Here is a 25,333-nt window from a genome sequence, read left to right on the forward strand (position 1 = left end):
TAGACATTTTCTTTTTATGGTAAGACAAAAAAATTAAGGCAACCAAAACTTACAATGCATCTGCCATGTGGCAGGCAAAGAGGGAAGGGCTTTACATGTGTTATTTAATGTAATTCTCACAGAAACCTTCTAGAATAGAAAGTATTCCCAACTCTCCAGATGAGGCAAATGGAGCTTAGAGAGCCTTAATGACTTTCCTCAAAATTCAGTGGTGGAGGCAGGATTCCAATGCAGGTCTGGCTGGCTCCAAAGCCCTGTTGAGTTGACATTTCCCTCCTAAATAAGGAAGACTGGTCTGTGACTTTTGCATTTCACCTGGTTCCACAGTCATTGGTGGACTTCCTTAAATGAGTCAGACTCTTCAAACTATTCCTAAGTCCTTCTTTCTAGAGAAAATTGAGCTGGAGGAGGGTGGAGCAGGGAGAGGACGGGAGCAAAAGAGGGGGGAGAGAGAGGTTGGGAGGGAGAGAGAGGTTGAAGATCTCAGCTGGATGCTGAGGGTTCCTAAGCCCAACTTCCCCATAGTTGAACTGGCATTTGCAGGCCAACAGCTTCTAGTAATCCATTTTTATTTAATTAATTGTGAAACTATTGAAAAATAGCAAGGGGTGTTCTGGTTCAGAAGCCTTCCATTGTATATGGCAGTGCTTTCGCTTCAGACTCAAAACCAAATGCCCTGCCTTAGGATAAGTTAACATGTAAACTAGGGTAGGTGGGAAGAAACACAATGTCACATATAAATTCTGCACTTGTTCTCAAAACAAAACTCTACCGTATTTGCAATTGAAATGTTATTTAGCAGATATTTGAAACTTCTGAGGTTTTTCTTTTATTATGTTTTGTTATAGTCATATAAAAAATGTATGCAACATATAAATTATATAGCAGGAACACTGTAAAATGAACAGTCATGAGCCCTGGTTACTGACATTAACAATACCATTGCATCAACGCTACTAGAACACAAGCTCTGTGAGGACATGGATTTTTGTCTGTCTGGTTCATCACTATATCCCAGGACCTAGAATGATGTCTGATATGTAATAGGAGCTTAATAAATATTTTTAAATAAATCCTTTTTCCTCATATCATCACCCCCAGCCTCACCTCAGAGGTAACCACTATCCTGTATTTGGGGTTTATCATTTCCTCACATTTTGATGGGTTTTCATATATACATTCCCAAATAACATATTGTTTGCTTCTTTTTGAACTTTATGTGATGGAATCATATTGTATGTATGCTATTATGAATTATGTCTTCTATACAACATTAGCATGTTACATTCACCTATGTGTAGCTCTATTCCATTCCTTCTTATTGCTGAATTATATTTTATTGGATAAGTGTGCCATAATTTATTCATTCTCTCTCCTGTCAGTGGATGTTTATCATTTCTGATTTTATAAACAAAACTGCTATCACCATTCCTGTATATGCCTCCTGGTACACATGTGAATAAGTTTCTCTAGGATATAAACCTGGCAGAGAAACTGCAGTTAGAATGTTCATTTCCAATACCCAAGGTCAGTCCATGAGTCAGAACTGCAGTGTGCCCTCTGTCCACACTAGGTTAGAATCAGTGAGAGTGCTATCCAAAATATTTCACCAGAGGGGAAAGGGTGACTGGTCTGGTGAGGCTAAGAGTTATTATCTCAGGCCTCTAGTCAAAGTGGGTTGTGATTAGTAAAAGTCCAGATTCCTTTGGGTCATAAGAACCATATTCCATTTGTTCAAACTTGAATCAATTACCTAATTGATTAATGGGAAACTGATAATTACCCTTCCATGAAGGTTTTAAGATTGGCTTTCTGGCCCTTCCCCTTCACATCCATCTAGAAGAACTCAGGCATACATCTTTTTGGAGACAGACAAACAGACAAAGTAACTTCTGAAACCCCATCCTTGCCGAAGGAACAAATGAGTCTTTTAATGGCTATGTGTTGTTGAAAATAGCCTAAAAGATGTCCAGCATCACTGCGCATCATTTCTCAACAAAAACCTCAAACAGGGATTTTGCCACTTTATGTTGTAGAATGGTAGTGAGAGGATGTCCATGTGATCTAGAGAGACTCCTAAGGAATGGGAGGGAATGGGGACAAAAGACCAATGAAAACTGGTATAATAGTACTAATCACGATCCTTAACTTGTGTATTCATTCCAAGGGCCTTTTATCCCATATATTATTTCTAATATTTCTGCCACCCACTGACATGTGTTGCATTGCTTTTATTGTCTTTCCAGTTTGGAGACTGCCAGGGACCACGTTTTGCCCATAGACTATTACTTTCCACCCCAGAAGACCTGCCTGATCTGTGGGGATGAAGCTTCTGGCTGTCACTATGGAGCTCTCACTTGTGGAAGCTGCAAGGTCTTCTTCAAAAGAGCTGCCGAAGGTAAAGGGTCTTGCACACTCCCTTCTATTTCCCTTTCTTCTTTATTTTCCAGAGAGAAACACCAACCCTCCAGGGCTTAGGATTTTATCATCTCAGAGATAAGGTCATTGGCAGGGCCCTGTTAAAGAACCTTTGAGCCCAAAGAAGCAAATTTTCAGACTTGCTGGCCCCCTGGCTTCAACAGCCGTGGTTGTATAGGCAATGTAGGCAGTGAAGGTGGTCCCAGCTGGTGCTTGGGTCTCGGTGAGTCCTAGAAATGCAAGACAATTAATGATTTGAAAAGATTTAATTTTCTTCCTGCTCGTTTTCCTCTCTGCTGCCTAGTGAGGGGAAAAAAATGTCCTTACTAGAGAGGTTAGAAGTGGAGAAACCCCAACTGAGTCCCCAGCCTCTTCTGTGTGGTGAATATGAGACTGTTCCTTCGCAGAGTCTTCCTGGCCTCAGCACCAGAGGGGAGTGTTCCCACTATTCATCAGACCATCAGTCTCTGCACCTGCTCCCTTCCGCTTCTGCCTCCTTGGCCCTATCTTTGCATTAATAGTTCCCAGGCAGGTAAGAACTCAGAGTGAAGAAACAGTTTTATTTTCCTCTCCAAAGACCTGCCCTCAGGGCCTACCCATTGGTCCAGAACCTTAAGCTAAGTAGCATCTTATATCTGGCTAAGTGGGCTCAAGCCCTGGTTCCTTAGTCTTATTTAGATTAAAACAACTCATGTCTGCTCAGCCCCCAGAGATGCTCAGCCTATACTCTACAGTAGAAACTCCTATTTCCAGATGTCTTATACATGTTAGTCTCTCCTTCCTTCCTAAACACCCTGGGCTTAAGCCTCCTATTAATCCACTTCACTCCCTACCCTGTACTGAAGGCTTCCTTCTCAAAGGGACATTGTGAGTAGCCCCTAGACAGAGATACTCTACTCTGGAACCAGACCTAGTTGTTAAACACCAACATTCACCCCTGCCCCCATTTTCCACAAGGAAGGTACTTCCTGCAAAAGCCTTTTTCCTTCCCTCGCACTGGCCTGGAAGTGTTAAGTTCCAAGACAGAACAAAAACAGAGAACCTTTTATTGCTTAAGGGCTACAAACTGGAGGACAGTCTTAAAAGATAGGAATGTAGGGCCACATCATTCACCAGGAATGTGCTGAGACTCACCAGAGGATGGCAGAAGCATCAGAGAGTTTGTGGCAAAAAGATAGAAAGTGGGTGTCCTTTAACTGGCCTCCTCATTGATAGCCAATCATAATGATGAGTCTAGTTTCATCATTTTGGCTGGATGTCAGGAATACCTATGAAACAGAAAGCTGTTGTGTTGTTTTATTCCAGTCTCCCAAGGAGTGAGGAGGAAACTATCATTTGATATCACCAAAAACAAACTGTATGTTCCACTCATACCCCCAAGTGACCCATTGCTACTATTCACGCTGGGCTAGTATGAAGTCTACAGCCTCAGTACCTGGGTCTAGGCAGTTTGGAAAGAGCCTGAGAGCAGTGCCTTCCTTTCTTCAAAGTGCTCACTAAAGGGTGGCTGCCAGAAAAGGAAGTCAGGAGCAGCTCCAGGGACTTCAGATCTTCCCCAGTCAGACCCTGCTCCATACCCTGTAGTCCAGTAGACCCTGTATGTAAAGCAGGGAATGAACCTCAGCACACATCTAAAACTAGTATATCAGCAAGCCCAGGCACCACAGGCCATATCAGAAGGGAAAAGAGTTCAAGTTAGAAAGAGAACAAGCTAATTCAATAGTCAGATAGATTAGATAATATTTGATGCTGCCTCTGGGTTTTACAAATCTGGATCGCCAAATTTATATATGCAGAAAATGGGAAATAATCAACCACATCGTGAAAGGAAAGATTTTGCTGTCATATCGTACATTCTACATGGGAGCTTTCTGCAGAAGTTAGGGCTGAAGGAGGGAGGAAGGCAGGCAGCGGAGCAACTGGCAGGGCTGCCTGGGAGGAGCTCTGCAATGACACGGATTCTGGTGGCAGGGGGAGGGAATCACCCAATTTACAGAACACATAGAAGTCCAGCAAGCTCTTGAAATGCTCCAGACCCTATAGTCATTTAAGTTAGGGAAACTCAGTGATATTTTCTTTGAGAGAATGAGTTTCTGTGGGCTCATCAGACCAAATGCTCTTGATTGCTTAAAATATGAAAAATTACCAGTGGATTTCTTGCAAAGCCATGAAGAAGGAACCTTCTGAGCCCCTTGCTTAGTTTGGAATATGGACCCCAGATTCTAGTCTTGAGCCCTTTTAGGGCAGGAGAAGGCAGTTTACGAAATACACACACACACACACACACACACACACACACACACACACACACACGCAAAAACAATTATCGATGTTTTCTTTCTCCTCCCATCTGTAACGCTGGGTGGCTTAATTTTACTGCCATTATTATCCCTATTTGAAGGCAGAGGGCTGTCTTATTACCCGAAGAGAACACTTATTGATTTGGGTTTTTTTTTTCCATTTTTACAATGCGTCTTTATCGTCCAAATGGTCTTTCTAAAAGTGGTTCTGAATCTGCCTTGTTGAAATTTGGAATTACACCTGTGTTGGACAGAGTAGGTGCACAAATCTTTCTCTCCCTCATTTGTCTGTTGTCAGTTAACTCAGACTGAGTATTCAGAATGTTAATTATCACTTTATTCATAGTTTCAGAAATCTCTAGACTGGGCACAAGTACAAGATTTAATAGCCTGGCATGTAAGACAGAAATGTATTTCTAGCTTTGGTGGTTCATAAAGCATGAGGCTTTAATGCTATCATTGGTGCAGGTCTTAGCACAGAGTCAATTATAATCTGGCCAGGTTTTCTTGTGGAGGAGGAAGGGTAGGATAGAGCCCCACATTTTCTCATTGTCAGTAATGCTAAGGGGTTAGAGTAAGTGTGAGGCTGAGCAAGGAAGAGTCTGCATATTTTTTAGCGGAAAAGTAATGGTAGTAGGCTGTAGGGGTAGAAATCACTAAAATCTGGTTGAGAAAAAGTTAGTGAAAGAGTGTATGTGTGTGTGTGTGTTTGAAGGGATGATCTATGTGTTAGAAACAAGCATGAGGAGAAACAACTGGCTTGAGGGATGTATAGGATGAATGGGAAGGTGAAGGGGATGTTGAATACTACCTAAGAGACCAGAAGTCAAAGGAAAGCAATGCCCATACATAGGGATAAAGGCTCAAACAGATTTAGTTGTGCAGCCTTAGATTAGAAATTTTGCCCTTTGGACCTCAGTTTTCCCTGTTTGTAAAATAGGGGAGTTGAACTAGATGTTTCTAAAATGCCCTTCCAGCCGACACTTTTTGTGACAGTTCTACAGATTACAGACATCATTACCATTATTTTGCAAACACACATGCATTTATACCTGTATGCACTTTTGGTTTTGCCTTCCTAGAAAATGACAAATCCCAGATCCTAATCAATCAAAAATTGATCTTCAGGTGGGGAGAGAGCTAGCTGAGAGAGTGCACTATGGGTGACCTGGGTTAAAACCCAGTACTCTGAGATTCTCCTTGGTGACCATGGCTGGGTAACTTCCTTTCTTTTTCATTTTCTCATCTGGAAAATCAGGATATGAATCTCCCTTTCTACCTCATCATGTTTCAAAGAGGGTTAATTAATCCATCATGTGCATTATGTCCTCAAGAATTTACTATTTTTCAGACATTTTCTAGTAAAACATCGGAGATTGTATGTCCATTTGTTTTGTACACATGGAGCACTGTTTGGTACACATCATAAAATTGAAACTGTAGTTTACATTCTGAACTCAAAGAATTACACCATCCTCACTGATGTTTACAATAGGTCCCAATTTAGTTTCCTTGGCAATTTTTATATAAGTATGGCTTTGATTCTCTCGCCCTAGGATTTTGTGAGGGAAGAAATGTAAGTGAACCCTCATTGAACTCCTGTCCTTTAAATCCATTCTTTTCCACCTCAGCTCATGTGGAATTGAATGTTACCTCTTGCTTGGAGTCTTACAGAGAGTTTTTGGTACATGTCAGTGTCCTCTTCACTCCCTAACTTTTCAAGTAACATTTCCCAGGGGCAAATTAACTCTGCTAGGATGATCTGCTTGCGGCTTCAACAAAGCCTTGATCAGGTATCTTTGGCCAAGGAGTTGACTTATCTTGACTTTGCAAGTCTTAGAGATCTTTTCACAAAGCTCCTCTTATCTTTCTGTCTCTGGTTTCCTTAAATGTGTCATCCAGACCTTAGATTTGGGGTTGGTAAACTTTTTCTGTAAGGGGTCAGGTAGTAAATATTTTAGGCTTTGCAGATCATATGTTCTCCATCTCAACTACTCAACTCTGCCTTTGTAGTATGAAAGCAGTCATAGATAATATGTAAACTAATGGGTGTGGCTATGTTCCAGTAATACTTTATGGGCACTAAAATTTGAGTTTTATTTAATTTTCACATTCTATTAAATGCTATTTTTCTTTTGTAGGACTAGTAGAATTCGGCTGTGAATTCATCTGGCCCGGGGCTTTTTTTGTTGAGAGATTTTTTTTTTTTAATTACTGTTTCAATCTCACTACTCATTATTGGTTTATTCAGGATTTCTATTTCTTCCTTATTCAGGATTGGGTGGTTGTGTGTTTATAAGAATCTATCCATTTCCTCTAGGTTTCTAGTTTGTGTAGAGGTTTTCATAGGCACATAGTAGGCACAGATGATATTTTGTATATCTATAGTATGAATTGTAATGTCTCTTTTTTCATTTCTGATTGAGCTTATTTCTCTTCTATTTCTGGTTAATCTGCCTAGTGGTCTGTCGATTTTATTTGTCTTTTCAAAGAACCGACTTTTTGTTTTGTTGGTCCTTTGTATCTTTTCTTTGGTTTCCATTTTGTTTAGTTCTACTCTGAGCTTTGATATTTCTTTCCTTTTGCTAGCTTTGGGTTCAGTTTGTTCTTCCTTTTCTATTAATAGTTCTTCAGGTGTGACATTAGATTGTTAATTTGTGGTCTTTGTCTTTTCGAAGTAAGCATTTAAGGCTATGAACTTTCCCCTTAGCACTGCTTTTTCTGTATCCCATAGATTTTGGAAGCTTGTATTCTTTGCCATTCAATTTGAAAAATATTTTGATTTCCATCTTGATTTCATCAATAACCCAAGGATTGTTCGGAAGCAGGTTGTTTAATTTCCATGTATTTGTGTAGTTTTTAGAGTTCCTCTTGGAATTGATTTCTAGTTTGACTTCACTATAGTCTGAGAAGATACATGTTATGAATACAAGTTTTCTAAATTTGCTGAGACTTGTTTTATATCCTAACATATGATCTGTCTTAGAAAATGTCCCATGTGCTGATGAGAAGAATGTATATTCTGCAGTTCTGGTATAGAATGTTCTGTAATTGTCTGTTAGGTCCACTTTTTCTAGAGTTCCATCTAAGTACAGAGTTTCTTTGTTGATCTTCTGCCTCAATAATCTGTCTAGCTCTATAAGTGTAGTGGTAAAAGCCCTGGGTATTATGATGTTGCTGTTTATTTCTTTCCTTAGATATAGTAGAATTTGCTTTATGAATCTGAGAGCTCCTGTATTAGGTGCCTATATATTTAAGGATGTTATATTTTCTTGTTAAATTGATCCCTTTATCATTATGTAATGATCATTTTGTCTTTTTTTTTTACTGTTTGTGATTTAAAGTCCATTTTATATGCCATGAGAATATAAAACTCCTGCTTGCTTTTTGTTTCCATTTGCATGGAATATTTATTTATACTCCTTTACCTTTAGTCTATGAGAATCTTTGTGAGTTAAATGGATTTCTTGGAGGCAGTATATATTTGGCTTGTGTTTTTTTAATCTATTCAGCCAATCTACATCTTTTAAGAGGGGCATTAAGACCATTCACACTCAGTGTTAGTATTGGTATGTGAGATACTGTTCTGGTCATCATTTTGATTGTTACCTCATTGCTTTGTTCTCTCCCTTGTGTTACTGTTTTATAAGAGCTGTGAGTTTTAACTTTTGGGTGTTTTTACACTGGTGTGTATCAATTGTTCTACTCCATGTATAGAACACTTTTAAGCATTTCTTGTAGGGCAGGTCAAGTGGTGACAAATTCCTTTAGTGCTTGGTTGTCTGGGAAAGACTTTTAATTTTTTTTAAACCATTTAAAAGCATGAAAATCATTCTCAGCTCTTAAGCCTCACAGAAGCAAGTAATGGACTGGATTTGGCTTGTGGACTATAATTTGTTGACCCGTGCTTCAGATCGGCATTCCTGCACTTGCAAATCTGCATAGTAAATTTTATTCTTTCCAGTCTCCTGGTATCTTAGTAACTCTCTAGATTATCTAACTTTTAAAATTCTTCCCCATTAGCAAAAGTTTGTATATCTTGCTTATACAGAATACCTTGTCTACTGGCCTCTTGGTCCTAAAGTTTTACATTAAACAGGAGAAAAAAATAAATCTAGAAATGCTAGAAGAGGATACCTTTTTCCTGATGATCTAGTAGATAACTCCCCTTGTAATACCCAGAGGAGAAATTGAAAACACTTGATACATTTTCTAGACATTTGTACTATAAGCATATGGATAACTGAAATATATATGAATGAGTTTTGCTGGATCTCACATATATTCCACAGGTGTTCATGCTCCTTTCCTGTCCTTTCATAGTTAGGCATCTGCTCTCAGCATTTCAAGGAGGCTATAGAGATAAAGGCTCAGACAAATTTAGCTGGTATTTAGTGAAATCATTATACCTCCTGGCCAGACTAGTGTCTATCTCTGCAGAGCACCTCATAAGAACAGGCCTGGTAGTAATCTCCTCATGCATTCAGTCAGTAAACATTAACTGAGTGCTTATTACATGCAGGATATTGGGTTGACATAGTCAAGATACAGAGCCTATAGTCTAGTGATCATAATGTAGCTAACTTTAAATCTCTTCAGTAGATGAAAAGTCACCATATCCACTCTCCATTTTAACTTCACAATCACCTGGGACAGAGGGCGAGTTCATTCTCTTGGTTTTGCGAAATATGAGCAAACTGAGGCTTTGCCTATTAATCTACAGGTGATATAGCTGGAATTTGAATCCGTGTCTTCTGGGATCGAAGAAAGCATTCACTCTGCTACACCACACCACACCCCCAAAATACATAAATATACTAGAAATAAAGGGCAAACAATAAAGTCAACATTGAAGAGGAGCAACCAAGTCAAATATGAGAGAAGAAGTGGAGAAAGACATAAACACTGTGGGGAGATACCGAGGAGCCACTGAATAGCACTAGCATCACAAAGAGTTTGTCTTCCTAAGAAAGCCCCCAAAACTTAAAACAGCTTATACTTCATCAGTAACATTCTTCATTAGAAATAGCGAGGGACATATTGGCCATAGTCCTTCTACTAACTCATACTCTTCAGAGGGAAAGTTCTGATTTGATGAAACCAGGCCTGGTAGTTCTTAATTCACACAACCATAGAACAGGAGACACAACTTAACACCTGTGTTCATGAGACTTTTGCTAAAGGAAGAGCCCAGAGACAGGATGTATGGAAGTAAATGGTAGACTCATGGTTCAGGCTCTTTGCTTGAGCCTTCTCAGGGAAGCACGCCACAGAGTGTTTTCCATGGTGCCAAGAGAAAGAGAAATTGATTTCCCTCCTCTTTGTTATCAGAAAATAGAATATCGTCTTTTCAGACAGAACTAAAAAGTCACAGAGACAACGTTTTGTTTTCATCTATCAGGGTTCTAAAATTCCATTCTTCTTTCCTCTCCTGGGACACTTTATTGTGTGGATGAACTTTAATTTCCTTATGGTATCTGGATGTGGGCCCTGGAGACTGGTCTTCTCACAGTTCCCTAAGGTAGATAAGCTCATTCCTACAGATCACAAGCTTGTTTACTTTCAGGACAGTTGATTTAGTCACAGGTTCTTTAATGAAGAGGTTTAAAAGATTTCCAGTGCTCAGAATCACAGGTTCTTTAAATTGTGATAACCTCTTAAGATGTGAAGAAAGAGAACTTGGAAATCTAAAAATCTAGTAAAGCCATTTCATAGATGAAGAAACTGAGGCCCAGAGAGAAGCAATGACTTTTCCAGGTTTGTTTTACATATAAATGGAAGAAATGAGGGCCTCCTTTCCATTTCTTGTTTCCCATCTGAGGGACTCACCCACCTCAAAAACAATCAGAAGAGCCACAGAAGTTGTTAGCTTGGAACCCTCAGGAATTATGTGAAGCAGCATATCAAACATTTAACACAACCCTTGGCTCCCAAAAGTGCTCAGTCCTTTTTAGTCCTCTCTGACTCTGCCACTGTGTGAAATCATCTTCTGTAACTTAATGTACCTTCTCTCCTAGCAGGGGAATGAGTAATAACAGTAGTCTGCAGTGGGAGGGCTCTGTGAGACATTTCTTGGTGTGAGGATTCTTACAAGTTTTTTGTGTGTGTGCGTGTGTACGTGCATGAGATGAATTTTTTTAGGGAGAGTTTTCATAGCTTTCATGTGGTTCCCAGAAGCTCTATAACCCAGAGAAGATTATAGAACACTGGTCTAGTCTTTGATAAGGACTTTATAGACTCATAAGGGAGTATCCTGAATACAATGATATCCAACATGGCTATTTGATGACTGACACTTTTCCCACATAGCATACATTTACTCAATAGTCTGTACTTACTGTGTACACTGGACCTCTACCAGAAACAGAGATAAGAGATACGAGATAACAACAAAAATATTTATTGAGCGCTCAATATGCATTAGATGTATTATAGACATTTTCTCATTCAATCTTCACAACAGCCCTATGATGTAAGTATTATTACCTTCAATTTACAAATGGGGGAACTGAGGCACAAAAGCAATAAGCAATTTACCCAAAGTCATACAACTAGTCAGTGACTGTGGGGTGAATATGACACACAGTTATCAACATAACAAAGTGAGATCAGTGCTGTACTGTAAGTTAATGGCACAGTACCCTAAGCAAATAGAATGAGTTATTTTACCTGGAAACTTTGGGAAGACTTCACAGAAGAGTTAAGGGTTGTTTTAGGTCTTGAGGGATGCATAAGAGTTTGCCAGGTACAAAATGGTAGGAAGAGAACTTTAGGAAGTGAGAACAGAGTGAGCAAAGACAGGGTGGTGTGAAAGCAGAAGACTTGTTTAGAGAACACTATGGAATCTGCAGGTCATTGTGGGGAACCTTGTCAGATGCAGCAAACCTTTTGGCAGGCCTTCAGCTGGCCTTTTATGCCTGGCTCCCTCCCCATGCTGAACTGTTCATAGCTGCCCTACGCTAGTCTCTGGACTTTTTGGAAACAGGCTACTATCCAGGTAGTACTACAAGATGCAGTGCAAAAGCACCAGATGGAACTCTGGCTTTGCCGCCAACTTACTACATGGCCTTAGGCATATTTCCTTCCCTCTCTGCACGTTAAAATCTCTATCTGAACAATAAAATGGTTGGACTATACAATCTTGAAGATTTTAGCAAAATCTTCAATATTGTTATAAATATATAGCACTAATAATTCAGTCTTCAATATTGTTATAAATATATAACTATCTAAATTTTCAACAATAATTTTTTAATAGTAAATATCTAAAATATTATAGATACTCCAGATATGTTCATTGGCCAGTTGTTCACTTTGTATGCATTGTCCTCGGGAAACAGGCAGACCTGCATTCGATCCTTAGCTCCAAGACTTACTAGATCATGTAACTTCTCGAGCAAATCACTTAACTTCTCTGTGCCTCTGTGATGAAGATAATAATAGCTCACAGGGCTATTGTAAGAACTAACTGATGTTTAACAGAGCTCCTGGTGCCTAATAAGTTTTGGCTCCTTCTCCTGGAGTGAAGCATTGGTCATAGACACACATATACTTTGGGTGTATGCAGAAGCAGAAAGGAAAGATGAGAGATGGTACCTGTGGTAGATCCCTGAGTAAGAGACCTAAGATTGGTGTGAGATTCCCAGCCAAACACTTCTCTTCAGTGTTACTTAATTAGGGACCAGAAAGGCCAATTCTGTTTGTATGATAATACAGCAAAGGTTAATCCCTTCCTCTTTCCTCTTTGCCTCCCAGGACACTGTGAATAAGATTCACCAGTCAGCTCAGCCAACACGTGTTCATTGCCTCTCCTGGCTTCCAGGATTTGATCTTGAAGGTGTCAGAGCTGTCTGTGTATCTTTTTCCCCAACAGAATGGGTCTGGCCTCCCCAGCAAATTCAAGTCCCAAGCCACAGGCCAGGAGAAAAGCTAACAAAGGTCATAAATTATCCTCCATATTCTTCAGCCATTAGTTTCTCTTGTCCAGCCAGAGGCGTGTCTGGAAGTATACTGAGGCCAGATTCAATAGAAACCTGAGCCAACACCTGTGTAAATAATTTTTAAGGCTTCTTTTCCTGAAGCCGGATGGATATTTTTAAAACCAAGCCAGATTATCTTTTATCTAGAGTACTGTCTCCTACATTCCTAGTGCTTTGGACCTCTTGGAGGAATGTGGTTTGGTTGCAGTGATACTGTTTTGTTTGTCTATTTTAGGGGGAGGGGAATTTCTTTCAAAATCAGGATAATGTCTTGGTATGGCCTATGACTCTACCATGTTTAAAATGAAACTCTGGCAATGTACTGGAATTCATTCTGCTTCCCACAGATTGGCATTATATCCCTCCATACCCACCCATTCTCCAATTTTTGACCCTTTTAAAAAGCATCCAACCAAAACCATCAGGTATGTACTGCTTATCTCCAACTCCTACATAGACCACCTTCAGCTATAGTCCAAACCCCATGTGAGGAGAGGGAGTTACGACCCTGCCAAGGGCCCTCAGGGCCCATCAATAAGCAAGTATCCAGTCCTTGAGGTCCTTTAGCTATGCTCAGCTTCAGAGTACAGACAGGGTTGGTACTTCATTAGTGTTGCTTATGACTAAATTCCACCTGCTTCCCACTCTCCCGCATGGCCTCTTCCATCACTCAACCTATGTAGCTTCCTTGACTGCCCCCAAAACCCCTCTGTAGCCCATGTCACTTGGGAAGAGTTTTCTGTCTCTTTTGCAACTTGACAAGGACTAGCCAGCACGTTTTAGATTATGGTTGCATGGGATTAGAGATGGGGTAGGAAACAAAAGAAATGGGTGTGGAGATGTGGAATGATTTCTCACCTACCTAGGGAGTCCTACAAAGATATTCAGGATCTCTCTATCTAGCAGTCTTACTGATGTAGGGGTAAAAGACTTGATCTTGAGTCCAGTATTTGTTAACTGTGTGACCTTGAGAAAATGATATCACTTCTGAGGCTTAGTTTTCCTATCTGTAAAATGGGGATAATGATGACCACCCCTAGAAAATTTATAAGGACAACATGAGATAACGCAACTTGAAATTTCCTAGCATAATGCCAGATTTGAAAAAAAATCTATAGGTATAGCCCTTCCCTCCTTTTCCAGACTGAGGAACAGCCCTGACCAAGGCCAGCACAGTTTGAAGGGCCTATCCCCATCAGCAGCTGTGGAAGCCTTAACAACAACAAGAAACAAAGATGACGATGGTGATGATGATGATAGTCATAGCACCCAAAGTTACTGAACATTTTCTGTGTTAGGCACTACACTAAGTGTTTACTTAATCCTCACAACATCCCTATAAGGTAGTTGATACTCTTACAATGCTTATTTTATAAATGAGGAAACTGAGGCACAGAAGACTGAGAAAACAGAAAGGCAGCTAATTCACCTCAGTTCCAAAGTACCAAGTATATGTTATATGTCATGCCTTGTGCTGGGTGCTGAGGAGAGAAAGGTGAGTAAAGCACAGTTTCAGTCCAGTGGGAGCAAACAACAGCACACACTGAGGCAGGTATATTCCAGGCCTTCTGCTTGATGCTGGGAACTCAGTGATGAATGAGACAAGTCCTTCTCTCAAAGGTATCAGAGTTTAGTGGCAGATATTGATGTGGAAACAAAAATCACATACTTCTATGATAAGAGAGATAAGTATAAAATGGGAAGGGAGGGGCAAGATGGTGGATGAGAAAAACTGCCAGCCAGACTGTCTCTGCAAGAAAGACAGATTTTAGAAGAAAGTGAAAAAAAAAATAAACAGGCAGACAAACATAGATCAGATGAGGGTCGGAAGAAAGGGTGCCTGAAACTACAGGAGACTCCATGGGAAGAAGTTGCAGAGGAGAACTGGAAAGAGAAAGGCCCCCGAGAGGCTTGGAGACCAGCGACCAGAGTAGGTAGAGCAGTTAACTTTCCCCGGCCTTGCATCTTGGACTACTGGTAGGCTCCTGAGCATTTGGAGAGACCTGAAAACCTTCTGCACAGCCAAAGAAATTCTCACAAGAGCAAACAGACAACCCACAAAATGGGAGAAAATTTTCGCATGCTACACATCCGATATAGGGCTGATAACTAGAATCTGTATAGAACTCAGGGAAATCAGTAAGGAAAAATCAAACAACCCTATCAAAAAGTGGACAAAAGACATGAACAGAAACTTTTCAAAAGAAGATAGAATAATGGCCAAGAAACATATGAAAAAATGCTCAACATCTCTAATCATCAGGGACATGAAAATCAAAACCACAATAAGATATCACTTATCTCCAGTGAGAATGGCCTTTATTAACAAGTCCCAAAACAATAAACGTTGGCGTGTATGCGGAGAGATAGGAACACTCCTACACTGCTGGTGGGACTGCAAACTAGTTCAACCTCTGTGAAAAGCAAATGGAGATACCTTAAAGTGATACAAGTGGATCTACCATTTGATCCAGCAATTCCAGTACTGGGCATCTACCCAAAAGAACAAAAGTCACTCTATATAAAAGACATCTGCACTCAAATGTTTATAGCAGCACAATTCACAATTGCAAAGATGTGGAAACAACCTAAGTGCTCATCAATACATGAAGGGATTAATAAAATGTGGTATATGTATACCATGGAGTTCTACTCAGCCACAAAAAGCAATGGTGGTCTAGCACCTCTTGTAGTTTCCTGAATAGAGCTGGAACTCATTCTACTAAGTGAAGTATCCCATGAATGGAAAAACAAGCACCACATGTACTCACCAGCAAATTGGCATTAACTGATCAACACTTAAATGCATATAAAGTAGTAACATTCATCGGGTGTCGGGCAGATGTGAGGGGGGAGGAGGGGATGGGTATATACACACCTAATGGGTGTAGTGCACACCATCTGGGGGATGGACATACTTGAAGATCTGATTTGGGTGGGGCAAGGGCAATATACGTAACCTAAACATTTATACCCCCATAATATGCTGAAATTAAAAAAGAAAAAAAGGAAAAACACAAAAACAAAATGGGAGAGAGATTACGTGGCAACTGATTGGTTTAAATTAAAGCCCAAAAGAAACAATGCTTTTAAATTTTATTTTAGCTTGGTTGATATTTTTTCATTTTTTTATTCTATCTCTAAAATGGATGATCATTATTTGTTTCCCACTCAAGAATACCAGAATACTTCAAGAGGCTATACTACAACATAGTCAACCTATTTCTTTATCCCAATGGATGCCCGCACTTTCCCCCTTCCTCACCTTTAGTGAGGCTATCTCCTTTGCCTCAAGTGTTTTTTTTCCATATTCTTAAGTCCTACCTTCCTTCAAGGCTCCATTCAAATGCTTCCTCCTCCATGAAGCTTCTACCTCATCGAAAGGTACCCTACCGTCTCCTGTACTCCCATAGCAAGCACTTCATGGGTGTCTTTCTGTGGTTCTTACCATCTTCTGCTTTATCTTTCAGTAATGCACTTACTGATCTTTTTCCTCCACTGTACTCAGCTCGTCAGTGGAAGAAACCCAGATTTTATTTTAAACACATTGAAAACGTCTTCTGGAATGCACTGTGTCTGGTGGGCTTCACCTGTTAATCTTAAACATGTGTAATGACATCACCTATCTGGAGGTTTACACTTTCTACTAGTGGCTTTTTAAAAAGCCCACCACCCTAGCACATCCTAACAGTACCCTAGCACAACAACTGATTAAAATATATCCTCATTTCCTTTAGGCTCACCCCTCATGCATGAATAATTTATAGCACCTTCGTTTTACTTTGTTTTTTCTCATGCCTCTATTGTTGTGGGTTTAGATTGTTTCCATGTACTTAGTATTTCTTTTTAAAATTTCCTTAGGATCATTATCCATCAGTGGAAATACTGGGTCAAAAGCAGGGATCAAGGGTGGGAGCATGGCACCATGGACAGCCAATCATGTGTTACAACTTAAGAATTTATGAAAGGCCCTTCTACCTGAAAGTATCTTGTTACCCATGGTCTGTTGCAATGTCTGAAACTCCCACCATATGTGGAATTGTTTTGGAAAGCTTTGCCTCCTGGGATGCATTCAGCTATCATCAGGAAATAATATTGGGCATTAGATTGTCACTATGTCGCTTAGCAAGACTCTGGAGGAATTGGAACACCAATATCACATTTTAAAAGGGGTAAGGGATTCAGGACAGGTTCTGAAGAGGAGGTTCTTATCCGTAATAGGAAGGCTTATTAGATAGAGCATCAAAGCCGCAAGCTCTGAGGAGCCAGGGGTCAAATGAAAGCATTGAGCACTTGTTAAGATGAAAGAACAGAAGGGGAATAGGGAACCAGAGGAAGGGGTTATAGAGAGAAATGAACAGCTTTCACCCATTTATTAATAACTTGGAATTTTGTTTGGCTGTGAGCACAACAGAAGCAGCAAGATCACTTTATTATTTTTATTGATTGTTTTTCCAACGAGGTCTTGCTATGTTGCCCAGACTGAAGTGTGTGGCTCTTCACAGGTGCGACCATAGTGCACTGCAGTCTTGAACTTCTGAGCTCAAGAGATCCTCCTGCCTCAGCTTCCCTAGTAACTGAGTCTACAGGTGCTCAGGGAGCACTTTAACCTAGGTAGAGATGTGAGTTCTGAGCAACTAATAGTTGGCTTTAGATAGATTTGTAGGGGTCAAGTCCTAAGGGGACATCCTGGTCCAGCTTCTTTGTCAGCTTCTGTGGATGTAGAAAACCAGCAGGGGAAGGAGAACTCAGGGCAGCATGGCAGGCTCAGCACACATAAGTAGGTTCACACCAGTTGTCAGATATGATTATGACTACTGGTATGGGGCAAAGGTTAGTTGTCCCTGCTGTGTGATGGGCAGACCTTTAGGAATGGTAGGTGCATGTGGGAAATTGGAAGGAGGCAGGTGGTTATATATACCAATTGGTTGACTTCACTGATGAGATTTGGGGATTATGGCTTCCACATACTCATGTTTTCTTCTTTGAGTGGAGACTGAGTTCTATTATAGAACTGTAAGTTCTATGTAGAAAAAAAACTATGCCTCCTGTATTAGAATAGAAAATAGAACTCCGTAGGAGAACAAACTGAAAATACAGTGCAGGAAATAAAAATAGAATTCTATACCTTGGAATCCCATATAAAACAATCAAGAGCTTTCTTTGAGCATTAGATGCTTTCATGTAAGGTGACTGACTCTTTTTTGGCCATGTCAACTTGGCCCAGTCTTCACTTGGTAGCCTTTCTTTATTAACCCATCCATCATGCTCCTATGGGGTGCTAGGGAAATGCCAATAATGTACACACATATCTAATAATAAGAAAGTCACTCTCTACTAGCAAGCCCTTCTATGATGCTGTGAGTATTTGACACCCATTTTTCTAGTAACATCAGTGGGTGGCTTGATCCATCCTTGGAGCAGAATGTGATAGATATATTGCCTCAAGGAGGTCCTCACTGTTCTAGGAGATAGGACTACAAGTTTGCTGACTCACACCTGGGAATATGTACAGAGAAGTGATCCTGCAGATAAGCCTTCCTCTAACTAAATTTTTAAAGCAGTTAAGATGTGGTAGAAGGAAAGGGCACTTGAAGTCAGAAAATCTACTTATTAGCTTTGGACCTTAGGAAATTCATTTGACCTCTGTAAGCCTCAGTTTCTTCATCTATATAGTGGAAATAGTATAATGGCTGAAAAGCTCAAAGGAGCTAATGCTTGTGAAAACATTGTGTAAATTAAAAAGTGTTGTATGAATATTAGTGTCTAGATTCTAGGAGGTCCCCTTACCATTTTACAGGACAATCATGTCTATTTTAAAATTAATAAGTATTTCTCTCTGACCACCCCAGAACCCCTGCAAAGTTTCCTATAGGAGAAACAGCTTTATTCAAGTTTCAAAAACCACTTCATTATTTTCTCTGTACACAGCTTATTAATGCATAAGGTACATCTTCTCCAATCTGCAGTCACACCAGAATGATTACCTCTTTGACATATCTATCAAGGTTCCTAAATGTAAATTTTATATATCCCCCCCAAAATAGTATATTACAGAGATAACCTCCAAATTGAATGATAATATATTTGACCACTTTTGCATAATGCAAAAATTGACAGTTATATAGTTTATAGAAATAATTATTGTCTCCCAGCAAGTGAGTAGCAGTGAGAAAATGATCAAGACAGACCATGGGAAATGCCTTTCCACTGTAACTCAACTTTGAGTCTTAGTTGCAAGGTTACTAAACACCTGTGCAGATAAGTTGCAGGGTTTATGGCAAAAGCAAATATTGGTCCAAGAGCAAGCCTTTGTTTCATTGTCTAATGTTTTTAATCCCCAGCAGACATGATTTTGATCTGGGATTTGGCAGTGGGACAATTTCCTAAGATGCTGTATGCAATTCGAGGAAGAACAGTGATATTGCTGGAATGAATTTATTTGTTGTAATTTATAAATATATGGACTTTTTCAATCCCATCACCCTTAAAACTTTATCTGTTTTTTCCAATGAGGCTCTGTCCCCTGCCTTTAATATGCTTGCTTTGAGTTCATTGATAGACATTCCTGCCTGGCTGACACATGAACTTTGTGAAATTGTTTCCACAGTCTTTTACTTTCTTTGCTTGCTCTTGATACCCAAGCTGCCAGGGGCAGTAATGTCTATGGTGGGCTGACACTGAGGTGACAGCAAGCTGAGCTTTGTCCTCTGTCCCCCACTGACCATTCCAATTGTCATGGAAGGGGCTCCAACCAGCATTCCTCAGAGTGGCCTCACCAAACTCACTGAGACTGAAGGGAAACCAGGATTCCAAACAGCCATTATGAGGAGAAAGAGTGAGACTTAGAGTTTTCAAAACTAGCATACTCTCTCTGTTGATTTCTTTTTACTTCAGAAAGATACTACTATTATATATTCTTTAGGAAAATATTGAAACCACATGATCTTCCAGGACCTGGGCTGCTTCTTTAAGAAGTACATTACAGAGAGCTCTCTTGGCCAACAACTTATTAAAAGATCAATCGATCCATCAATTAATCATTCATTCATTCATTCAAATTATATTGAGAATTTTCAATGTGCCAGACAGTGGGACTACAGAAAGGAATATTTCTTACTCTTGTCTCTTTCACAATCTAATGAGCAAGCTAGCCACGCTTTCGATGTATAGTGACTTACAACATTTCATTCACTGCTGGATATTTTCACATGGTAATAACACAAAGGAAAGGATGAAAAATGGACAGAGGCCAGGGGAATAAGAACTGAGTATGAATATAGCCACTCTCAAGGCTCCATTTTGACATACTGGGATTGCAGTTTCAAAGGGCTATTTTGAAATACCCTCCCATGGCACTGCAGATAATAGAATCTTGCTGTCACTAACAGAGAGAAAATGAGTAATAGAATGAAATGAATGAGATGAGAAATTGGGAAGAGTTAGAGTTCATTTTCTTTTAGCAAAGAGTCTACTTTATGAACCATGGCAGACAAAAACCTCCACTAGACAAAAAGAAGGCTAGACATGTGACCCCCAGCAAGTCACTGAGGCTCTCTGAACTTCTGCTTCTGTATCTGTAAAGCTGCTAATGGGACTTGCCCTTTCTACTTAATGGGTGTGTTGTAAGATGATGCATGGGAAGGGATTTGCTAATGGCAAATGTATGAGATTGCTAATAGGACCTTATAAAGGTAGACCTGCCTTCATTCATGACCTGTAATGTCTTCAAAAGTCTCTGCATGCTTTTAAATAAGATCATTCATGTTACAATTTATAAACCATTCTTGATTTCTTTTTCTGACTTCTCTCCCAGAGACTAAAAATTATTGGCATCAAAAGGCACCCTAGGATTTTTAAAAAATTGGATGTAATTTATATACCACAATAGTCACTATTTTAAACTGTACAGTTCCATGGTTTTTGGTATTTTCAAGAAGTTGCACAAACAGCACCACTATCTATTATAATTTCAGGGGGTTTTCCATCACCTCTAAAAATAATCCTATATTCATTAGCATTTACTGCCAATTTCCCTCTCTTCCCAGCCCCTGGGAATGCTAATCTACTTTCTGTCTCTATAAATTTGTCAATTCTGGACATTTCATATAAGTGGAACAATGTAATATGTGGCCTTTTCTATCTGGATCCTTTCATTTAGCATAATGTTCATCCATGTTGTAGCATGGACCAGTACTTCATTCATTTTTCTGGCTGAATAATATTCCATTGTGTGAATACACCAAATTTTGTTTATCTGTTCACTGGCTGATGTGCGTTGGGTTGTTTGCACCCTTTGTCTATTATCAATACTTCCATGAACATTTATATGCAAGTTTTTGTGTGGACATATGTTTTCATTCTCTTGTTTTGTTCCTAGGAGTGAGTTGCTGGGTCATGTGATAATTCCACCTTTAACTTTTTGAGGACTTGCCAAATTATTTTCTTTACTGACTGCAATATTTTACATTCCCCATGAGCAATGTATGAGACTTCTAATTCATTTACACCCTTGTCAACACATATTGTTTTCTGTTTCTATCATCATTATTATTATTATAGCCATCCCAGTGGATGTTAAGTGGTGATATTTCATTATGGTTTTGATTAGCATTTCACTAATGGTTAATGGTGTTGTACTTCTTTTCATATGTTCTTCTTGTTTATATGTGTATCTTCTATGGAGAAATAACTATTAACATTCTTTGTCCATGTTTTAATTGGGTTATCTGTCCTTTTTATTATTGAGTTGTTTGTTTCCTTTATGACCTCTGGATACAAGTGTCTTACTAGATACATATTTTCTCCCATTCTGTAAGTTGTCTTTTCATTTTTTGATGGTGTCCATTCAAGATCAAAATCTTTGATTTTGATTACTCCTAAATTATTTATTTTTTTCCTCTTATTGTTTATGTTTTGGTGTCATAGCTAAGAATCCATTGCCTAATCCAAGGTCACAGAGATTTACACCTATGCTTTCTTCTGAGATTTTTATAGTTTTAGCTGTTGCATTAGGGTCTGTGATTCATTTTGAGTTTATTTTTGTGTATAATGCAAGGTAGGGCTGCAACTGCATTCTTTTGCACATGGATATCCTGCTGCCTCAGCATCATCTGTTGAAAAGAGCATTGTTTATAGAGTTGTCTTGGTATCCTTGGTTGAGAAACTATCTATCATAAATATATGACTTTATGCCTGGACTCTCAACTCTATTCTACTGATCATTATATCTATCCTTATGAAACTACTATTCTGCCTTGGTTATTGTTGCTTTGTAGTAAGATTTGAAATTGGGAAATGTGAGTCCTCCAAATTTGTCCTTCCTTTTTAAAATAGTCTGGGCTATTTGGGGACCCTTGCATTTCCATATGAATTTTAAGATCAGTTCGTCAATTTTAGGAAAAAATGACAGGTCTTTTTTATAGAGATTACATTGGATCTGTAGGTCAGATTGGGGAGTGTTGTCATCTTAACAATACAAAATCTTCAAATCCATGAATACGGATATCTTTCTATTTATTTTGGTGTTCTTTAATTTATTTCAATTCTATTCTATAGTTTTCAGTGTATAAGTCTTGCATTTCTTTTGTTAAATTTATGCCCAAGTATTTTATTCTTTTTGATGCTATTATAAATGGGGTTGCTTTCTTAATTTCATTTTGCATTATTAACTGCTAGTCTATAGAAACTCACTTAATATTTGTATATTGATCTAGTATACTGCAACCTTACTGTATTTATTTATTAGCTCTAATAGCTATTTTGTGTGTTTTTTGGAATTTTCTTTATACAAGATAATGCCATCTGCAAGTAAGAGATAGTTTGACTTCTTCCTTTCCAGTCTGATGACTTCTATGTCTTTTTCTTGCCTAACCACCCTGGGTAGAACCTCTACTACAATGTTGAATAGAAATGGTGAGAACAGATGTCTTGCATTATTCCTGTTCTTAGGGGGGAAATTTTCAGTCTTTCACCATTAAGTGTGCAGTTAGCTGTGAGTTTTTCATAGATGCCCATGACCTGGCTGGAAAAGTTTCTCCTCCTCCTGGTTTGTTGAAGTACTCATGGTTTGCTGTTGCTGCTGTTTGTTGTTGTTTTCTGGTTTAGTGAATTTGTAGAACGAAATCCAGATCCTAGTAATATGTCAGAGCTTTCCAAATTCCTCTATGAATATCATTTTCTGTCTTCTCCATTTAAGTCTTTTCTTTAGCTATTGTTTGCCTTAGTTGTTATCCACCAACTCAGCCAGTCTAGATGTTCAACATTTGCCTCCGATTATTTCCTACAAACAGGGGAAAAGTTGTTTACACTGAGCAAGCTCCAAGTCAGGTTAAATAAACACAGCCTTCAGAATGGAGTCTTCCAGGGAACCAATAGATAGGTCAAATAATGGAAAAGAGGTTTTAAAGGAGTCCAACCCCATTCTGGCTCCACCAGTGGCTACCAAGCTGTTGCTTTTCATGGCTACTGTGGAGCTGGAGAGGGGAGTTGGGTGACAGGGCAAGTTAAAATGCCACAAAGTTTGCTGTTTTTATCCAGATTTGGCTATGTTTCTTTAATAAATGCTCAGTGAATTGCTGAAAGCCTTTGGTTAACTTCTAGAGTTCTGAAAATGTTGATTCTGATATATATATATATATTTGCCAGTTTTCTCATTGCTTTTGTGGAGAAGACAATTTTTGCTTGCATCACTTCAGTCCACAATTTTTCTGATTGCACAATTCCCAACCTTTAAAAAAGTGAATATCTATAAATTTTCCAGAAAAAATGGACTAGTGTGTGTCCAAGACAAGTGGGAAGACATATGATCTCCCCATCTCACTCAGAATTAAAGTCTTTGATCTTAAATTAATGGACTATCATGAGGTCACAAATGATCTGTACTGCTGTTGCCCCTCAGACCTCACCTTTTCCCCCTGATGCAGCTGCACTCGTCTCTGCCAGTTCTTGAACTCCCACATCAGAGCCTTTACACCGGCTGTTCCCTCTGCCTGAAATGCTCTTCCCTAAGATATCTGTGCAGCTCACTCCCTCACTTCCTTCAGGTTTTTGCCCAAATGTCACTTCAGTGAAGCCTGCCCTTACCACTCAATTTAAAATTGCTCTCCTCTTCACTCCCTATCCTCTTTACCAATTCTTTTTGTCCATAGCATTTGTTGCTTTCTCTCATACCATTTGATTTACTAATTTATTCGGTTTATTGCTTATTGCCTGCTTCTTCCCCTCCTCCACCTCCATACATTAAAATAGATATTCCTCAAAATAGGGATTTTTGATTCTTTGCTCACTAATATATGCCACTAGGCACCTAGAACACTGCCTGGCATAGAGTAGATATTTAATAGTAATTTATCAAATGAATGAATGAATTCATGAAAGAATGAGTTTCTTAATTCTACCTGGATTTTTCTTAATATCTTGTCTGTTTTATAGGTATGGAAAGCAGTGTCTAGCATAGATTCTGGCACTTAGTAGGTGTGAAGTAATTTTTCATTGAATGACATAATAAATATTATGTCCATTTCTAACCATTTATTTATCCACTATCGTCAGGTAAATGGAATGTTCTACATACTGAATTTTCCCAGATAACTGATCTCCAGAACATCTAGGCTTTAATAATTTTATGTTTCTCTTAATGCAATAGGTAAAATGGTTTTCATGCCTTCCAGAGCTCAACGGTGACAGTAATTTAACATTTTTTGTTAATATTTGAGAAGCTATGAAAAAAGATAAGAATAAGAGTTAAAACACCTGGATGTGATAATAACTTCATCATCTCTTATTTAACTGTGTGAGCTTAGACAATTCTGTTAACTATCCTGAGCCTTAGTTTTATCATAGGTATAATGATAATAATAACTACCTCTAATGGCCCATAGATTAGTGGAGGGTTCAAAGAAGATAACTCACAGGAACACTGTAAGTTGTAAGGCTACCCACAAATGCAAGTGATATAAATGTTTATGATTTGGGAAGGGAATATATACGAACTGTTTCTTATAGGTATGTGTTTAGGAAAGAGAGAAGGGGCACACTCAATGTGAGAGTGGCTAAGGCTGAATAACATCAGTATTGCTGTCAGTAGTTGAACATAATCTTACATCCCTGATATTTGAGAGAGGCCTTTTTCAAACTGGAACTTTGTGAGTCTTTTTGCTCTGAGTTGTTAAAAATTATTGATATCTTACTTGTTTTGGAGCCAAGGATGACTCTTCATGTTTCCAAGAAAATCTCTGGTGCCCTTGTGCTGAAAATGTTCTCTTGAATACCTAGGGACCCTTGGGACAGTGAAAAAATAACAGATGAAGGCAGAGCTGTTTGTCAGCTGATGTTCCTAAGGTTGGCCAGGGTGGGTTTTTTCGTGTGTTTTTGCTTTTTTTTTTTTTTTAATCAAGAAAAACCTAGCAACATGTTCATTTCACTTCTTCTGGCCTTCTAAATCACAAATGAAAAGGAGTCATTTTAATGACATGTACATTATAGATGAATTTTAATCTGCTACCCATGAGAGGTTTCTTATTTTGTCAGTGATCATTATTTTTGTTCATAAATCAGTTGATATCAACATTTTTGGTGAGAATTCTTTTACATAACCCAAGTGCATGGCAGGCACATACATTATCTTTATGGCAA

The 25,333-nt window shown here is 39.0% G+C and overlaps 1 protein-coding gene across 2 annotated transcripts in view; it reads left to right on the forward strand.

Annotated features, from left to right (window-relative positions):
* The window catches only part of AR (androgen receptor), a 172,916-nt gene that overhangs the window by 90,507 nt on the left and 57,076 nt on the right, over positions 1 to 25,333 (forward strand). For both annotated transcript variants that reach the window (XM_075999318.1, XM_012736271.2), the window contains exon 2: positions 2,247 to 2,398. In XM_075999318.1, coding sequence (XP_075855433.1) covers positions 2,247 to 2,398 — 152 coding nt within the window. The remainder of the gene's footprint in view (positions 1 to 2,246; positions 2,399 to 25,333) is intronic.

This window comes from Microcebus murinus, chromosome X (genome assembly GCF_040939455.1).
Source record: "Microcebus murinus isolate Inina chromosome X, M.murinus_Inina_mat1.0, whole genome shotgun sequence".
NCBI classification, from domain to species: domain Eukaryota; kingdom Metazoa; phylum Chordata; class Mammalia; order Primates; family Cheirogaleidae; genus Microcebus; species Microcebus murinus.